The 17,444-nt window shown below is 44.9% G+C and overlaps 1 protein-coding gene across 4 annotated transcripts; it reads left to right on the forward strand.

Annotated features, from left to right (window-relative positions):
- Window positions 1-1,742: 1,742 nt before the first annotated feature.
- On the forward strand, window positions 1,743-10,488 carry TCHH (trichohyalin). 4 transcript variants are annotated; one of them, XM_066362483.1, is made up of 5 exons: window positions 1,743-1,791; window positions 3,103-3,268; window positions 4,235-6,795; window positions 6,832-8,033; window positions 8,109-10,488. In XM_066362483.1, exons 2-5 carry the CDS (start codon window positions 3,131-3,133, stop codon window positions 9,440-9,442), a joined length of 5,235 nt encoding a protein of 1,744 aa, XP_066218580.1. In that variant the 5' UTR covers window positions 1,743-1,791; window positions 3,103-3,130; the 3' UTR covers window positions 9,443-10,488. The 4 variants fall into 4 exon arrangements, with proteins under 4 accessions (XP_066218580.1, XP_066218581.1, XP_066218579.1 ...); XM_066362484.1 differs by having other exon boundaries at window positions 4,235-6,238; window positions 7,277-8,033; XM_066362482.1 differs by having other exon boundaries at window positions 4,235-6,184; window positions 6,221-8,033.
- The last annotated feature ends 6,956 nt before the right edge of the window (window positions 10,489-17,444 follow it).

Genomic DNA, 17,444 nt, shown 5'->3' on the forward strand with positions numbered 1-17,444 from the left:
TAAAAAAAAACTAGTATCCTCTGTGAGCAATAGAGGTTTCATAATTTGTGGTTTCAGTGATCATGATGGTTCTATCCTAGAATTCAAAGATTAAAATAACTGAATAAAACCCTAAATAGAAGAGAGAAAAAAGAAATCTTTACTTTTCACTAAGGAGCAGCTATATCAAGTTTGCTAACTGCTCCCAAGAAACGGTGACAGTTCTAGGAAAAACCCTAGATCACAGACTGAACCAGGTTTTACAGTTGCCTTCCCATTACCTATCATCTCCACCTTCTTCTCACCCTAGCTCTGGGACGGCAGCAAACAAGGGGTCAAAGAGATTCAACTCCACCATCATTTGGACAATCTGCCATAAGGGAATAACCATCAAGATTTAGTTTCCAAATTACATTCCATTGAAGGATCCTTCAGGGTCTCCTCAAATTTTAGAAAACCACCTGACCTCTGGTGGCACACTGGATAAAGTGTTGACCTAGAATGCTGAAGTCGCAGGTTCAAATCCCTGGTCTTGCTGGGTCAAAGCACATACAGGAAGCAACTACTAAAAGTTGATGTTTCCTACTTTCCCCTCTCTCTAAAAAAATCCATAAAATAAAAGAAAAAATTTTAAAGTAAAAAAAAAAATCCAAACTCTATTGGACAAAGGAGAAGACCAAAATGTCAAAATCCACTGAATCATTTAATAGTCTCCACAAACCTATTGTGAACCAAAGTTTCACAGAGTCCAAAATTAAGAGTGGGAGTAACTGACAATCAGGGATAAAATCCAGTCTCTTACAATAAAACAGCACTGTGATTTGCAGATGATCACCGGGTTGAGAAAGCCCTGACAAATATAATGGGCTAGAATGACTGAGTACCTTAATGCACTTCTAGGAAAAGCAGAGTCAAGTGTTTCGGTGTCATAATTATCAGTGACTTGGACTGAGCAGGATGATTGTATCTACAAAAACAGATTACAACAGTTTTTTTTTCCCCCTCCAGGGGCATCAATACATTAATGAAAAATTACAGAGCAAACTTCATTTAAATGAATAAGAATGAAATTTGACAGATTTCAAGTTCTCTTATAAACAATTTAAGAAAACATTTTTAAAGTACTATCCAAAATTATTTAGTAAGAAAGCAATTCACAATCCATACAAAAATCATCATAATACCCAAGAATACAAATGCAATTTTTTCCCACCTACATTTTTAGAAAAGAAACTAAAATCAATCCCTTACATCCTCTCATTGTGCTAGAATTGCTTCAGGCAATGCTCTAAGCAGCTCCCCATGGACTGTTACATCCCAGGAAGAAATTAGTAAGTTTTCATTAGTTTGTCAAAGTTTCTGTTTGACTCCAATCTAGAATTACATTTTGTCATAAAGTAAATGGCTTAGAGGTTACTATTTTGTAATGAAATTATAATTAAGATTCTGAACATTAATTTCTTTGTTTTATTGTTTTACTTAATTTTAACAATTAAAAAATTAGAGATTCTGTTCAATATTCTATCCTTTCATGTTAGGTGGGGCCAGCACCCTGTCAGGAGGCAAAATCCATGAACCTCATGCCAAATAGCTATGTGAGCAAATAGTGAGATAAACAAACCATTTGTAGAGACAGAGGTGGAGCTGGGCTTGGTTAGGAATGAATCAGGCCATCCCACAGAGTGGGTGTCTCCTTCCCAAGTTGGTCTTCAGGGTACAATTAAAACCCATATAAAAGGCCCAGTTCCCAGCTGCCCAGTACACTTGCCAGTGGTGTCAGCGAGCACTCAACTTCTCCCTCTGGTGAAGTGGGTAAGTCTTTTCCAGTGGGATCATGTTCTTCTCTATGATTCTTCATTTTTCAATTGTTGTAGGTGTTGGTGGGAAGCAGGTAAAGGGGGTATATGGTGCCAGTAGACATCAGTATCTTACAAGGATTTCTAACTTCATGCCATCTTCTTATCATTGAAGCCATTACTCAAATAGAGACATGGCCTTTCTCCCAAGACTTTGAACTTTGTGTTTTTGCATATCAGGGGTTGGAAGATAGTTATGTGTGACTCTGATGGGGTTCATCTTTCCAAAAATTTCCATCTCACTGTGGTTCTCTTTCTATATTGGTTCTACCCAATATGGGCCATCTTCATGTAGTTATGGCATCTGAGGGATTGGAGTTGAAAAGTAATTCAAGGAGCCAGCTAAATGAATTACTATACTCACCCAACCAGTGAAACTTTCCATGTATTTCTTTAACAGTGATCTGCTTTTAGCTAAGTCCCATCTTTTATAATACCAAGATTCAAATGGTTTCTTTGGGTTTAACAAAAGCCAACCATGAGAGCAGTATTATCCAAAGTTGTCAAGGTTCAGTTTGATCTATTGACTCTGGTGACTAGTCAAAAGTACCTCTCAGAAGTTTTCAATAATTGAATATCTATAGCATATCTTAGTTAAGGCAGATAACATGCAGTCTTTGTTTTCTGCACTGGTATATCTGAATATTACAATGCCACCTTTGACTAAGAAGAAGTACTGTTTAATCTTAGAACTGGTGTCTTATGAATTAATTATACTCCTAGATCTCTTATAAACTATAATGTTGGGAAATAATCCACATTCTTTTTCTAATGTTCTAGTTACCATCAAATGTTTTGCTATCACAATTAGATGTAAATGGTTTCTTCTACATACTTTAAGATACTATCAGATCTTTCTTCACTTTTGGCTTTCACCTATCCTTTTTGTACAACTTTAGAGGAAGATGCTATGAATAGCAACATATGCAGTTAAATTTTCTACAATTCTCTCTACACTGTCTGACCTAAAATATGTTAGGGAGCATAAAAAGAGAGAAGAAAATGAGATGGATAACCCAAAGTGGGTGAACAATCTAAAAGCTGACTACAGGATAGTCTAAAGATAATTCCCTAGTTTGAAGTTTTTCATGATCTCTCTTTCCCTTTATAAGTACAATATTCAAAGATAAAATGTTCTGAGCCCAGACTAAAAATAACTACTCTTGTAGAGTCAAATTATATAGGGATCTACCCAAAACAGTGTGACTGATACCTTATCAAGATCAGAAACAAAGTTTTGATTCTGGGTCCCATTTTATTGTTTTAGGTTTACTTGAACTCAAAGAAGAAAAAAAATGTCTCCACTTCTGAGAAGCATCTTTGATATCACTGAAGTGTTCAACCAATATGCCTCACATGATTGTGATGGGGCAGCACTATGCAAGAAAGACCTGAAGAACCTCCTTGAAAGAGAATTTACAGCTGTCCTTCAGGTAAGAAACAAGAACAAAAGAAAATTTCTGTATTGATTTGCGATTACAAAATTTCTTCTCTGGAGTGTCCAGAGCAAGGAATAGCGATTTTATATTCATTTTACACCATGACAACACTACACTACATCCCCAGTCATTTGAGCCCAAAGGTACTTAACTAGCATTCTACTCTAAGTACTAAAAAAGTTACTAGCAATTATTTCATGTGCTTGATGGCAATGTCATTATATATGAACTGGTCGTGGGAAGTTATCATCAAAGATATCAGATCAAACTAGACTTGGAAGGAACTTAAACTTATTTCCAAATTTCAATAATTATGATCAGACTGCTCGCTGGTAAAATGGTGCTACCATAAATATTTTCTTCTGTTTTCAAACATGGGATGAAAGTCCAATCAGAGGTACTAGCTTTTTCAGACAGAAATGGCTGCTGCAAATTTTCATAAATTTCTATTTTATTTTTTCTTGAGGATGAGTTCATTCTTATTCACCAGCTAAAGAGAACCTGTGCTTAAACATGGGCAGTCAAACGCTACCATCACAATTTTTAGAATATCTATGAACCACTATTATTTACTTCAGGTGTTTCTGTAAAACAGCTCATTTATTTCATTTAGTGTCTAAACAGTATTATCTGTGAAATCACAAACTGATATTCTAGTAATTTTTTTCTAATATGTATTAAAAGAATCATGCAACTGTTAAAAAAGAACTTGTATTTCTTTAATCAGCCCTTAATTACAAAATGCAAACATTTCCAACAAATGCATGCTATAACATGAAGTATTCACATTTTACCTGGGGACAACAAAACTCTACCATGCACACTGGGGTTTTTCTAATAGCTCTTAATGTCTTTTAAGTATCAGCATATCATAAAATATACACTGTATGTATGAAAGTTTACTTCCTGTAGATAGTACATTGTAAAAAAAAAATTTTTTTTCCCCATCTTTTTTCATAGAGACCACATGATCCTGACACGGTAGATCTGATCCTGGAACTTCTGGATCGCGACTGTAACGGGCTTGTGGATTTCAATGAGTTCCTTCTGTTCATTTTCAAAATGGCCCAAGCTTGTTATTACGCTCTCGCTGAGGCCTCAGGGCTAGAGGAAAAGGAAGCCGAGTGTGAGGGAAAGGGGAACCCGTTACAAGATTCCAGGAAAGAAGACCAATGGAGATTTGAGCCCCGGGACAGGGAGCTGGAAGAAGGCGGCAGGCAGAAGAGGCAGGAACAAAACAGGGAGCTCGCTGAGGAAGAGGAGCAAAGAGAGAAGCAAGAGAGACGTGAGCAACGGCTGCAAAGGCGAGAACGGGAAACGCGCGGTGAGGAGGAAGAGCAGCAGCTGAGGCGCCAGGGGCGGACGCCTGAGGAGTTTTCCGACCCAGAGCGGAGGCGAGAAATGCAGGAGCAGCGAAAGGGCCAGCGCCTCGACGAGCAGCAGCGCGAGCGCCAGGAAGAGGAGCAACTAGCCCGGCGGGAACGGCAGGAGCTGAGCAGCGGGCGCCTGGAGGAGGAGCAGCTGCAAAGGCTGAGGCGCGGGCGTCTGGAGCGCTTGGAGCAGGAAAGGCGCCAGCAGCAGCTGAGGCGCGAGCAAGACCTCTCGCTCGAGCAGGAACCGCGTTTGGAACAGAAGCTGAAGCGCCAGCAGGAAGAGAGGCGCGAGCAGGGGGAGAGGCGCGAGCGGGGGGAAAGGCGAGAGCGGGGGGAGAGGCGCGAGCAGGAGCGGCGCTTGGAGCAGGAGCTGAGGCGCGAGCAGGAGCTGAGGCGCGAGAAGGAGCCGCGCTTGGAGCAGGGACTGAGGCGCGAGCAGGAGCGGCGCTTGGAGCAGGAGCTGAGGCGCGAGCAGGAGCTGAGGCGCGAGCAGGAGCTGAGGCGCGAGCAGGAGCCGCGCTTGGAGCAGGGACTGAGGCGCGAGCAGGAGCGGCGCTTGGAGCAGGAGCTGAGGCGCGAGCAGGAGCTGAGGCGCGAGCAGGAGCTGAGGCGCGAGCAGGAGCCGCGCTTGGAGCAGGGACTGAGGCGCGAGCAGGAGCCACGCTTGGAGCAGGAATTGAGGCGCGAGCAGGAGCTGAGGCGCGAGCAGGAGCTGAGGCGCGAGAAGGAGCCGCGCTTGGAGCAGGGACTGAGGCGCGAGCAGGAGCGGCGCTTGGAGCAGGAACTGAGGCGCGAGCAGGAGCTGAGGCGCGAGCAGGAGCTGAGGCGCGAGCAGGAGCCGCGCTTGGAGCAGGGACTGAGGCGCGAGCAGGAGCCACGCTTGGAGCAGGAATTGAGGCGCGAGCAGGAGCTGAGGCGCGAGCAGGAGCTGAGGCGCGAGAAGGAACCGCGCTTGGAGCAGGGACTGAGGCGCGAGCAGGAGCGGCGCTTGGAGCAGGAACTGAGGCGCGAGCAGGAGCTGAGGCGCGAGCAGGAGCTGAGGCGCGAGCAGGAGCCGCGCTTGGAGCAGGGACTGAGGCGCGAGCAGGAGCCACGCTTGGAGCAGGAATTGAGGCGCGAGCAGGAGCTGAGGCGCGAGCAGGAGCTGAGGCGCGAGCAGGAGCCGCGCTTAGAGCAGGAATTGAGGCGCGAGCAGGAGCTGAGGCGCGAGCAGGAGCCGCGCTTGGAGCAGGAATTGAGGCGCGAGCAGGAGCTGAGGCGCGAGCAGGAGCCGCGCTTGGAGCAGGAACTGAGGCGCGAGCAGGAGCTGAGGCGCGAGCAGGAGCCGCGCTTGGAGCAGGAACTGAGGCGCGAGCAGGAGCTGAGGCGCGAGCAGGCTCCGCGCTTGGAGCAGGAGCTGAGGCGCGAGCAGGAGCTGAGGCGCGAGCAGGAGCTGAGGCGCGAGCAGGAGCCGCGCTTGGAGCAGGAACTGAGGCGCGAGCAGGAGCTGAGACGCGAGCAGGCGCCGCGCTTGGAGCAGGAATTGAGGCGCGAGCAGGTGCCGCGCTTGGAGCAGGAGCTGAGGCGCGAGCAGGAGCTGAGGCGCGAGCAGGTGCCGCGCTTGGAGCAGGAATTGAGGCGCGAGCAGGAGCTGAGGCGCGAGCAGGTGCCGCGCTTGGAGCAGGAACTGAGGCGCGAGCAGGAGCTGAGACGCGAGCAGGCGCCGCGCTTGGAGCAGGAGCTGAGGCGCGAGCAGGAGCCGCTCTTGGAGCAGCTGAGGCGCGAGCAGGACGAGAGGCGTGAGCAGGAGCTGAGGCGCGAGCAGGAGGAGAGGCGTGAGCAGGAGCTGAGGCGCGAGCAGGAGGAGAGGCGTGAGCAGGAGCTGAGGCGCGAGCAGGAGCCGCTCTTGGAGCAGCTGAGGCGTGGGCAGGAGCTGAGGCGTGAGCAGGAGCTGAGGCGCGAGCAGGAGCCGCTCTTGGAGCAGCTGAGGCGCGAGCAGGAGGAGAGGCGTGGGCAGGAGCTGAGGCGCGAGCAGGAGCCGCTCTTGGAGCAGCTGAGGCGCGAGCAGGAGGAGAGGCGTGAGCGGGAGCTGAGGCGCGAACAGGAGCCGCTCTTGGAGCAGCTGAGGCGCGAGCAGGAGCTGAGGCGCGAGCGTGGGCAGGAGCTGAGGCGCGAGCAGGAGCTGAGGCGCGAGCAGGAGCTGAGGCGCGAGCGTGAGCAGGAGCTGAGGCGCGAGCAGGAGCCGCTCTTGGAGCAGCTGAGGCGCGAGCAGGAGGAGAGACGAGAGCAGAAGCTGAGGCGCGAGCAGGAGCCGCTGAGTCGTGAGCAGGAGCTGAGGCGCGAGCAGGAGCTGAGGCGCGAGCAGGAGCTGAGGCGCGAGCAGGAGCCGCTCTTGGAGCAGCTGAGGCGCGAGCAGGAGCTGAGGCGCGAGCAGGAGAGGCGTGGGCAGGAGCTGAGGCGCGATCAGGAGCCGCTCTTGGAGCAGCTGAGGCGCGAGCAGGAGAGGCGTGGGCAGGAGCTGAGGCGCGATCAGGAGCCGCTCTTGGAGCAGCTGAGGCGCGAGCAGGAGCTGAGGCGCGAGCAGGAGAGGCGTGGGCAGGAGCTGAGGCGCGATCAGGAGCCGCTCTTGGAGCAGCTGAGGCGCGAGCAGGAGCCGCTCTTTCAGAGGCAGGAGCAGGAGAGGCTGGAGCAAGAGCTGAGGCGGGAGAAAGAGGGGAGGCGCAAGCAGGAGCTGGCTGAGGAGGAAGTGCAGCGGGAAGAGGCCCGTGAGCGGGGCGAGAGCCGTACTTTGAGGTGGCAGAGGCAGCTGGAAAGTGAGGCTGACGCGCGTCAGAGCAAAGTTGACTCGAAGGCACGCAGGCAGGAACTGCAGAGGCTCCGCCAGGAACAAGAGGAAGAGGAGGAGAAGCGGCTCCAGGAGCGCGAGCAGCGGCTGCGAGAGCGGGAAGAGGATGCCCAGTGGCAGAGCCAGCCACTCCGAGAGGAGCGCGACAGGAGGCTGCGCCAGGAGGAAGAAAAACAGCGCTATGATCTCAAGTGGCAGGCAGAGGAAGAAAGTGAGCAGCGCCGTCAGAGGCTGTCGGCCAGACTTGCGTTGCAGGAGCAGCGGGACCAGCAGCTGAGGGGAGATCATCGCCAGAAGCCAGGACAACTGCTCGGTGAGGAAGAGCAGAGCCGACAGCGACTGGCGAGGGAGCAGGAGCAGCAGTTCCGGGAGGAAGAAGAGCGCCTCCAAGAGCCTAATGAGAGGGAGCGGCGCTACGAGGAGCTGCGCCGAGACCAGAAATGGAGGGGGGAATTAGAGGAGGAAAACCAGAGACGCCGGCGATACACGTTGTATGCCAAGCCAACTCAACACGAGCAGCAACAGCAGGAGAAGAGGCTCCAGGAACTGGAGAGGCAGTATCAGGAGGAAGAGCAGCTGCTGAAAGAGGAAAGAGTAGAGAAGAGACGTCTTCAGGAAGAAAACAGAAAGTTCCCCGAGGAGGAACAGCAGCTGCGTCGCCAGGAGCGAGACAGAAAATTCCGTGCGGAGGAACAGCTCCTCCAGGAGAGGGAAGAGCAGCTGCGCCGCCAGGCGCGCGACAGAAAGTTCCGTGAAGAGGAACAGCTCCTCGAGGAACGGGAAGAACAACTGCGCCGCCAGGCACGCGACAGAAAGTTCCGTGAAGAGGAACAGCTCCTCCTAGAAAGGGAAGAGCAGCTGTGCCGCCAGGCGCGTGACAGAAAGTTCCGTGAAGAGGAACAGCTCCTTGAGGAACGGGAAGAACAACTGCGCCGCCAGGCGCGCGACAGAAAGTTCCGTGAAGAGGAACAGCTCCTCCATGAAAGGGAAGAGCAGCTGCGCCGCCAGGCGCGTGACAGAAAGTTCCGTGAAGAGGAACAGCTCCTCGAGGAACGGGAAGAACAACTGCGCCGCCAGGCGCGCGACAGAAAGTTCCGTGAAGAGGAACCGCTCCTCCATGAAAGGGAAGAGCAGCTGCGCCGCCAGGCGCGTGACAGAAAGTTCCGTGAAGAGGAACAGCTCCTCCAGGAACGAGAAGAACTGCAGCTGCGTCACTACAGAGAGTTCCGTGAGGAGGAACCGCTCCTCCAGGAAAGAGAACAGCTGAGCCGCCAGGAACGAGACGGAAAATTCCGTGCGGAGGAACAGCTCCTCCAAGAAAGGGAAGAACAGCAGCTGCGTCGCGACAGAAAGTTTGGTGAGGAGGAACAGTACCTTCAGGAAAGGGAAGAACAGTTGCGCCGCCAGGCGCGCGACAGAAAATTCCGCGAGGAGGAACAGCTCCTCCAGGAACGGGAACAGCGGCTGCGTCGCCAAGAGCGTGACGGAAAGTTACATGAGGAGGAACAGCAACTGCTCGACCAGGATCGCGAGCAACAGCTTCGCCAGGAGCGCGAGAGAAAGTTCCGTGAAGGAAAACAGCTTCTTCAGGAACGGGAAGAAGAGCAGCTACGTCGCCGAGAAGATCAGCGGCGTCGGGAGGAGCAAGAATTGAGGCGCCGGCAGGAGCGAGACCAGCAGTACCGGGAGAAGGAACAGTTTGCTCGGGAGAATAAGAAGCGTGATCAGGAACAGGAACTGCGCAAAGAAGAGCAGAGACGCCTCCAAGAACAGGAAAGAAAATTCCGGGAAGAAGAGCAGCTCCGCCGCCAACAAGAGGAGGCACAGAGGCGTGGCCAACTCTGGGAGAAAAAAGACAAGGGCGGTCAGCAAATTGAGGAGCCTGGTAAGCGTCAGTTTGCCAGTGTCCCAGTGCGCTCCAGCCCTCTCTATGAGTACATCCAAGAGCAGAGATCCCAATACCGTCCTTAAGAGATGCTGCCATATCCCGACGCTCGCCAAAGCTTCAGCAAAGGAAAATGGAAATCACTGGATATCTAATGACTCGAATGTTTTTGGTTGTGGGAAAATTCTCTTGTTAGAATGTCTTTTTCTTTTTCCAGAGATTTAAACTATACTCATTTCATGTACCTTGTACTTTTATCTTTTATTTTTTTTCAAATAGTTCTTTACTGCAAGATGTCTTTGTTCTTTGATGCAGATTTAGTGTGCATTTTTTAAAACATTTAATTTGTTTAAGGAGTTTTGTTTGGAGGACAAAGTTTATTGCTTTAAAAAGTAACAAGAATAATATGTGAGATTTAAAAGAATTGGGTCATTTCTTTTTAGTGGTTGATCTATCTTGTGTAGAATTTAGATATTTTTAATGTTCAGGCTGGTATTTCTTCTTGGGCCTAAATTACATTAATAAGTACCTCCAAATAGCCTCACATTTTTTGTGGCATAGTTACTACAGATTCTGCAAGGAGACTGAATTTTTACAACTGTTGAATAACGAGTGCAGAGAAACTGACTTTTACAGAAAAACTCCATGTGCTATCAGCCCATAACTGGAAGAAATATCTGCTAAGAATAAAGTTTAGCTTTTTAAGTCTTAGAATTTGAATTGGATTTTTTTTTACACTTAACCCCATAAACACTTAAACTATCATAAAGCAAAGCAAGATGTTTCTCAAACAAGTCCAGAGCTCAAATTTTAAAACTGTGTCTGCTGTAGTCTTAGTGCTGAAGTTCTCTTACCCCAGTCTTTGATGAATTTTAGAATATAACTACATTTGTTCATTTTACCTGAAAGGGAATCTGCTCAGAATCCTGTAAACACCTCTCTTGCTCTAGGGCCAATAAGAGATCACTGTGTTTTGGAGGAGAGAAAAGGAAAAATTTGTAAATGGGGGCAAGTTTCTATAGGCCCTTCAGAAGACCCATCAGCCTGCAATCCTTTAAGACCCATTGATACTACCTTGGAGACATTCTAGTTGAAATAATTAGACTGTATAAAAATTAATAATAAATGTTTGGCAAACAATTTTTTTGTGTGTGTTTTAACTATGCATCAAATCATAACTCAAGATCTAGTGGTCTAAGAACTGAAAGAAGTTCCTGTTCACTTAAGGGTTTTTGGTTACAATTATCTATGTCTAAATATGAAAAGGGAAAGAAAAACAACACCTTTGTTTACCCCAACCATTTTTTCCTGTTAGGGTGAACCCTATATTATTTCCATCCCCAAGTAGTATTCTCTGCCTAAGTACCATATTTTTCACTCCATAAGACATACCTAGGGTTTTAAGGAGGAAAATAAGAAAAAAAAATATTCTGAACCAAATGGTGTGTTAAAATATTTAATAAAATACCAGTTTTTTCGCTTCATAAGACGCATGGGCACTTTTCCCTCCACATTTGGGGGGGGGGGGAGAGTGTATCTTATGGAGTGAAAAATATGGCATTTTTATTATCCTCAGCTTTCTGTGCTCTTTTTAACAGTAGCTCACTGGTCATGACAAATGATGGTGCTCCCAGTGTTTGTTAATATTTTCTTTCAAGAATAGAGCAACTTCTTTGTCTCTGATGTCTAATGGACCAATAGTAGAAAGTGGCCTGAAAGTTCAATTCAGCATTATAGAAATTGTAGATGAGCTATTGTTTTAAGCACCACAGTCTATTTGGAAACCTAGTCAGAATGTGAATGCCAAAAAATCAAATTATTATCTAGTGATCCAAGCACCCCTGTGTCACCTGCTGGAGTCTACCAAGTATTCACACCTAGGTACCAGGAATAAGTTCAAGAAGGCCCTGATCCAGGATAGCATCATTTCCAATTATGACAGTCATAGATTAGAAAGTGTCGTAAGTTATAGACATTCAACATTTTGATCTGTGGTGGAGGCAAGAAAGCTAAGCTCCTGAGTATCATTCTGATGCAATAAGATGGCATTTTCTGCAAGGAGTACCAGCCTCTCTCTCACTTTAACACAAATAACAGGTGCTCACCAAGCACAGAATCGGGGAATTCCCTGACACACTACCTTGGGACATCACCACTGTCAAATGATTTCTGACTACAAAACTATTCTAAGATAAATGTATACTTTCCTTACTTAAGGATCTTCACAGAAACCATGGAAGAGCTTCACTGGCTTTCCCCAGGATCCCCTCAATGTCACTCATTTGAAAGCCTCCTTTAAAATGCCAGCCTCAGGATACTCCTGAAATATACACTCATCATCTAAGCTACAGTTCAACAATAATAATTATGACTAATATAATCAAAACCCTTCAGACTTCTTGCAGTACTTTACAAGATGAAGAAAGCCATTTCCAAAAAAGAAAGTATTGTTTCATCACAGTTATAACATAGTTTAAAAAAAATGGGTCAGCCAGCACATGCCCTATGGCTCTTCTTTTAACATGCTGGCAGGCCAAACCTCCTGCTCCACTTGGATAATGCCCTTGCATGGGCAGAAGCTTGAGGCTGTTAGGCAATTAATACAACTGGGAGTTCTATTAACATTACCTTGGCTGCTGCCGAGGAATGGGGTGTGCTGGCAAAGCTGGTCTCTATATGTTATGCACTGAAATATGTCCCCCTGAAGATTCATATGTTGACACTTAACCCTCAGTACCTTAGAATACAGTATAATATAGGAGATATAGTATTTAAATAGATAATTTAATTGAAATGAAATCATTATGTGGGCCCTAATCCAAAATGAATGGTGTCCTTATAAGAAGAGAAAATTTAAACATATGTGATGGAGCAAAGACAATGAATGTGAAGTCACAGGAAAAAGATGGCCATCAATAAGTCAAGGATAGAGGCCTAGAATAGATCCTTCCTTCATAACCTTCAGAAGAAACCAACCCTCCCGACACCTTGATCTTAGACATCTGGCCTCAAAAATTATGAGAAAAAATTCTGTTGGTTAAGCCACCCAATCTGTGGCTCTTTGTTATGACAGGTCTAGCAAACTAATATATCATGTAAGGTGAGATTATGTTGTCAGAGCAATCTATTTGTATTGTAATGATCCTTATCCTTTGACATTACACAAGCCTATTCTGGTTGCTCAAAGACACTCATTTTTTTAATTAAATCTATCATAGTTTCGACCCTGGCCGGTTGGCTCAAAGGTAGAGTGTCAGCCTGGTGTATGGACATCTAGGTTCAATTCCCAGTCAGGTCACACACAGAAGCAACCATCTGCTTCTTCACTTCTCCCCCTTCTACTTCTCTTCCTCTCTCTCTCTCTCTCTCTCTCTCTCTCTCTCTTGCTTCTTCTCCAACAGCCATGGCTTGAATGGTTTGAGCAAAGTTGGCTCCAGGCATTGAAGATTGCTTCATGGCCTCCCTTCAGGTGCTAAAATAGCTCAGTGGCCAAGCAATGAAGCAGCGGTCTCAGATGGATGGAGCATTGCCAGCTAGGGGGCTTGCTGGGTGGATCCTGGTCAGGGTGCATGCAGGAGTCTGTCTCTCTGCCTCCCCACCTCTCACTTAATAAGAAAAGAAAAGAGAGAAAAGAAAAAGAAATCTGTCGTGGTTTCTATGGTGCGGTGCAAAGAATGCTACTAAGAATATAAGAATTAGGCAATCTTCATATAGTGGTAAAATAGTTACTCTGACCTATTTCTTCACTTTACTATCTATGTGGCCAGAGGTGGATTTTTTTAAATTTTTTTTTTATTTATTCATTTTTAGAGAGGAGAGAGAGACAGAGAGAGAGAAGAGGGAGGAGCCGGAAGCATCAACTCCCATATGTGCCTTGACCAGACAAGCCCAGGGTTTTGAACCGGCAACCTCAGCATTTCCAGGTCAATGCTCCATCCACTGCGCCACCACAGGTCAGGCCGCCAGAGGTGGATTAAGGTTAGTTAAGGCCCTGGGTGCACAAGAAAATATTTTTAAAAAGAGAGAGACAAGAAAAATAAAAATACATGTTGGCCCTGGCCAGTTGGCTCAGTGGTAGAGCCTCGGCCTGGCGTGTGGGAGTCCCAGGTTCGATTCCCGGCCAGGGCACACAGGAAAAGCACCCATCTGCTTCTCCACCCCTCCCCCTCTCCTTCCTCTCTGTCTCTCTCTTCCCCTCCCACAGCCAAGGCTCCACTGGAGCAAAGTTTGCCCAGGCATTGGGGATGGCTCTGTGGCCTCTGCCTCAGGTGCTAGAATGGCTCTGGTTGCAACAGAGCAACGCCCCAGATGGGCAGAGCGTCGCCCCCTGGTGGGCATGCCGGGTGGATCCCGGTTGGGCGCATGCGGGAGTCTGTCTGACTACCTCCCCGTTTCCAGCTTTGGAAAAATACAAATAAATAAATAAATAAATAAATAAATAAATAAATAAATAAAAATACATGTTAATCATATTTTTAAAATAAATAAAAAATATTATGAACTATTAATGTTAAAAAATTCACATATGAAACCAAACTTGGTGTCATTAGAAAAAAGTGTAAAGTTGGAGCTTTGTGGGCCCCTTCAGAAGTTGGGGCTTTGTGGACCCAGGGCACACACTCATTGCTCCTGTTGTTAAATCTGCCTCTGTATATGGCCTTGTGCAAGCCACTTAACATATCTGGGCCTCCACTGTTTCACATATCAAACTATGAGACTAGAATAGCAATCACCAAGGTTATTACCAAGATTGAAAAACAATTAATTCTAGCAAATCAATGCAAATAATCCTTCACCACAACTCTATCTTTAGCTAACACAAAATGGGGGGAAATTAACTGATGAAGGTGATCATCAGAGCTTAGTTCCAGATTCAAAGATCTTCCCTTTCTAACCAATCAGACCTGAACTTCTTCCACTTCTCTCCCAAATTCCTCTCCAGAGTACCTTTCTATCATCCCTGGTTTATTTATTGAAGGAGAAGGCCCCTACATAACTCATTTTCTGTGACCCTATTACTATCAAAGATCATTGACTCTGATCTATGAACTCACATATGCATTTAATTACTCCCATTCTTTTCTGAGGAGAAAACAAAGTCCTAGAACCCAGTCCCTCTTGAACTGAGTGTGGCCATTAGTTAAGTATGAACCCGTCTCTGCTCCATCTTCCTTACTAATTACACATTACTAATATTTTCATTCAGTCATAGTAATTATGAGTTTGTTCAGCAAGTGTAGTGGGATTGTAATTTGCTGAAGATTATAATCTATGTAACATGTAATAAGCATATTTGCCTTGTTAATAAAGAATTGACAGTCACATGCAATAATCTGAAACAAAACAAAAGTAGATTTTTGAATAGGTTATCATTTTCTGAACCCTCAGGACATCCATGGCAGGCACTCGAATTACAAAAACATTTTAAAATCTGATTTCTGTTGTCACATCTCCTTTTTTAAAAAAACAATTGTGTTTATTTTCTGCAAGATAAAGTCTAAATTCCTCAGTTTGAAATTTAAGGCCCTCCACGTTTCAGAAATAATCCACTATTTTATCTCTAGTCTCCATGACAAAGAATTATTGTCATTTTAGACAGGGGAATAATTAACCAGATTGAAATTTTATAAGGATTGCTGTGGCTACAATGTGCAGGATGGGTTGGAGAGGAAATAGAAGTAGAGAGAATATTGAGAAGATATAACAATAATTCCTGTGAGAGACATGACAGTCTGAACTAGGATAATGGTATGTGGTAAAAGAAAAGTGGATATATTTGAGAATAGAATCAATAGGAGTAAGTGATATATTGAAGAGATGATGGAGAGGAAATAAAAAATAATATTAGAGTTATAGCTGGAGAAACTGGGTGGATAATGGTACCATTATTGAAATGGAAGCACAATGAGATTTCAGGTTTGTAGTGATGAGAAATGACAAGTTTAGTTTATTTACATTGAGTTAGGGATGTATTTGAGACTTTCAGGAAGCATTAACTAGTTGACAGCTGGTTATATGAGTCTGTAGCTCAAGTAAGAGGTTTGGATTTGTTATATAAAAGGAGAATATCAGCCTATCAGTAGTAATAGAATCCTAGAGAGTAGATAAGATTATTCAGGACATGAAGATAAGAAGATGAAAAACTGAGCTAAGAGAATTTTCAGAAATAGCAACATTTAAAGGAAAGGCAAAAGAAAATAACTAAAAAGGAGAATTAAAATAAGCTGTAACAGAGGCAAAAGGAAAACCAGGAGTATGTGGTATCACAAAAACTAGGGAAGAACATGCTGCAAGAAAGAGGAGCTATCGTCACATATTTCAGAGAAACCAAGTAAGTTAAGTGCTAAAAAATGCCTAGTGATTTAGTGACATAGTAATCAGTAATGATCTCATATATATCTCATTGGAATGGGTTGAAGACTGTAAGAAAAACAAAAACTAAGACAAGGTTTTCAAGAATACTAACTATGAAGTTGAGGGAATTGGTTAGGTGGGATTATGGGCACAAGGTAGGTTTATATAAAATAAGAGAGACAGAGAAAGAAGAGAGAGAGTTTAAAGAATTGGCTCACATGTTAGAACTTTGTCCTGAAATGCAAAGGTTGCCAATTCAATCCCTAGTCAGGGCACATACAGGAACAGATGGATGTTCCTCTCTCTCTCTCTCTCTCTCTATCTCTCTCTCTCTCTCTCTCTCTCCCTTCCTCTCTCACTAAAATCAATAATAAAAAAAAAATTTTTTTTTAAAGAATTAGCTCACATGATAATTAAAGCTGGCAAGTCCAAAATCTGCAGGGTGGTCCAGCAGTCTGGAGGCTGTAGGAAAAACCAATGTTGCATTCAAGTCTGAAAGCCAGCTGCTGGCAAATTTCCTCTTGTGTAGGAGAGATTAGTCTTTGTAAGGCCTTTTTTAATTGATTAGATAAGGCCCAATCACATGATAGAGGATAATCTGCTTTACTCAAAGTCTGTCCATTTATATGTTAATCTCATCCAAAAACACCTTCACATAGTCAGCAAAATTGGCACATAAAATTAACTGTTACAGAAGCTAAGCAGGAGAAGAAAGCTAGTGCGTACAGGCAAGGACTAAGAGATGTAGGTCTGTGGACTGAGGTTTCAAATATTGGGAATATATATTGGGAATTGATAAATGGGAGAGCTATAAGGAAAAGAGGCAGTGGACAGGGACTGTGAAAACGAAATTTATTATTCCAGAGTTAGGATGGTTCCAAGTGATAATAAGTTCCAAGTTAACGTATAATAAAAATATTTCTCTATAAAATCATTAGACCAATTTTTTTCCTACCATTGTTTCTAGAAATTTAAAATACTCATTGATCCACCAAATATATTTATGGCCAGCGTAGAATAGAACAGATTCATAAATTGTTAGAGCTTGAAGAGTGCCTTGGCCATTAGCAGGGAGACAGCCTGATGTACTTTAAAGAATTCAGATTTTGAAATCATGAATACCTAAGTTTTCATGGTTTAGAAACTTGTCTGAGGCCTAATAATCTAACATGAGCAAGTTACATAATCTCTTCAAGCTTAAATATCTTTGGCTGTAAAACAGGGATGACAGTTCCTACCTTTCACAATTGTTATGAAGGGTAAAAATAATGCGTGTAAAATATAAGGTGAGTACTCAAAAAATGAAGATTATTGCATACCTTTCAGTTTTCATGAGGATATTAAATCTATAGAAATAAAATAAAAGAACCAAAGTTATAGAGCTAGAGATAGGGCTGGAATCAGCCCAGTTCTTTTAATTCTGGTCCAGGACTCTTTCATTTTAGTACACTTCTCTCAATTTTTTTTCACTTAACAAATATTTGAGTACCTACTGTGTTCCAGGCACAGTTCTGGGCTGGTGATTTAAGTGATCAAGGCACACAAAGTCTCAGCCCTCTCAGAGTTGTTAATTCAACAGACTGCAATATAAGCCAAACATTTTTGCTAAATGTTTTTACATATGTTATAAATTTAATCACCTATAGTTCTGGAATTTCTAGACAATATCACTCTTTCCTTCTCATTTCCAAATAAAAAAATCAAACAGGTTTCTAAATTTGTCTAAGGCCTAAT

This window comes from Saccopteryx leptura, chromosome 2, assembly GCF_036850995.1.
Source record: "Saccopteryx leptura isolate mSacLep1 chromosome 2, mSacLep1_pri_phased_curated, whole genome shotgun sequence".
In the NCBI taxonomy this organism is placed as follows: domain Eukaryota; kingdom Metazoa; phylum Chordata; class Mammalia; order Chiroptera; family Emballonuridae; genus Saccopteryx; species Saccopteryx leptura.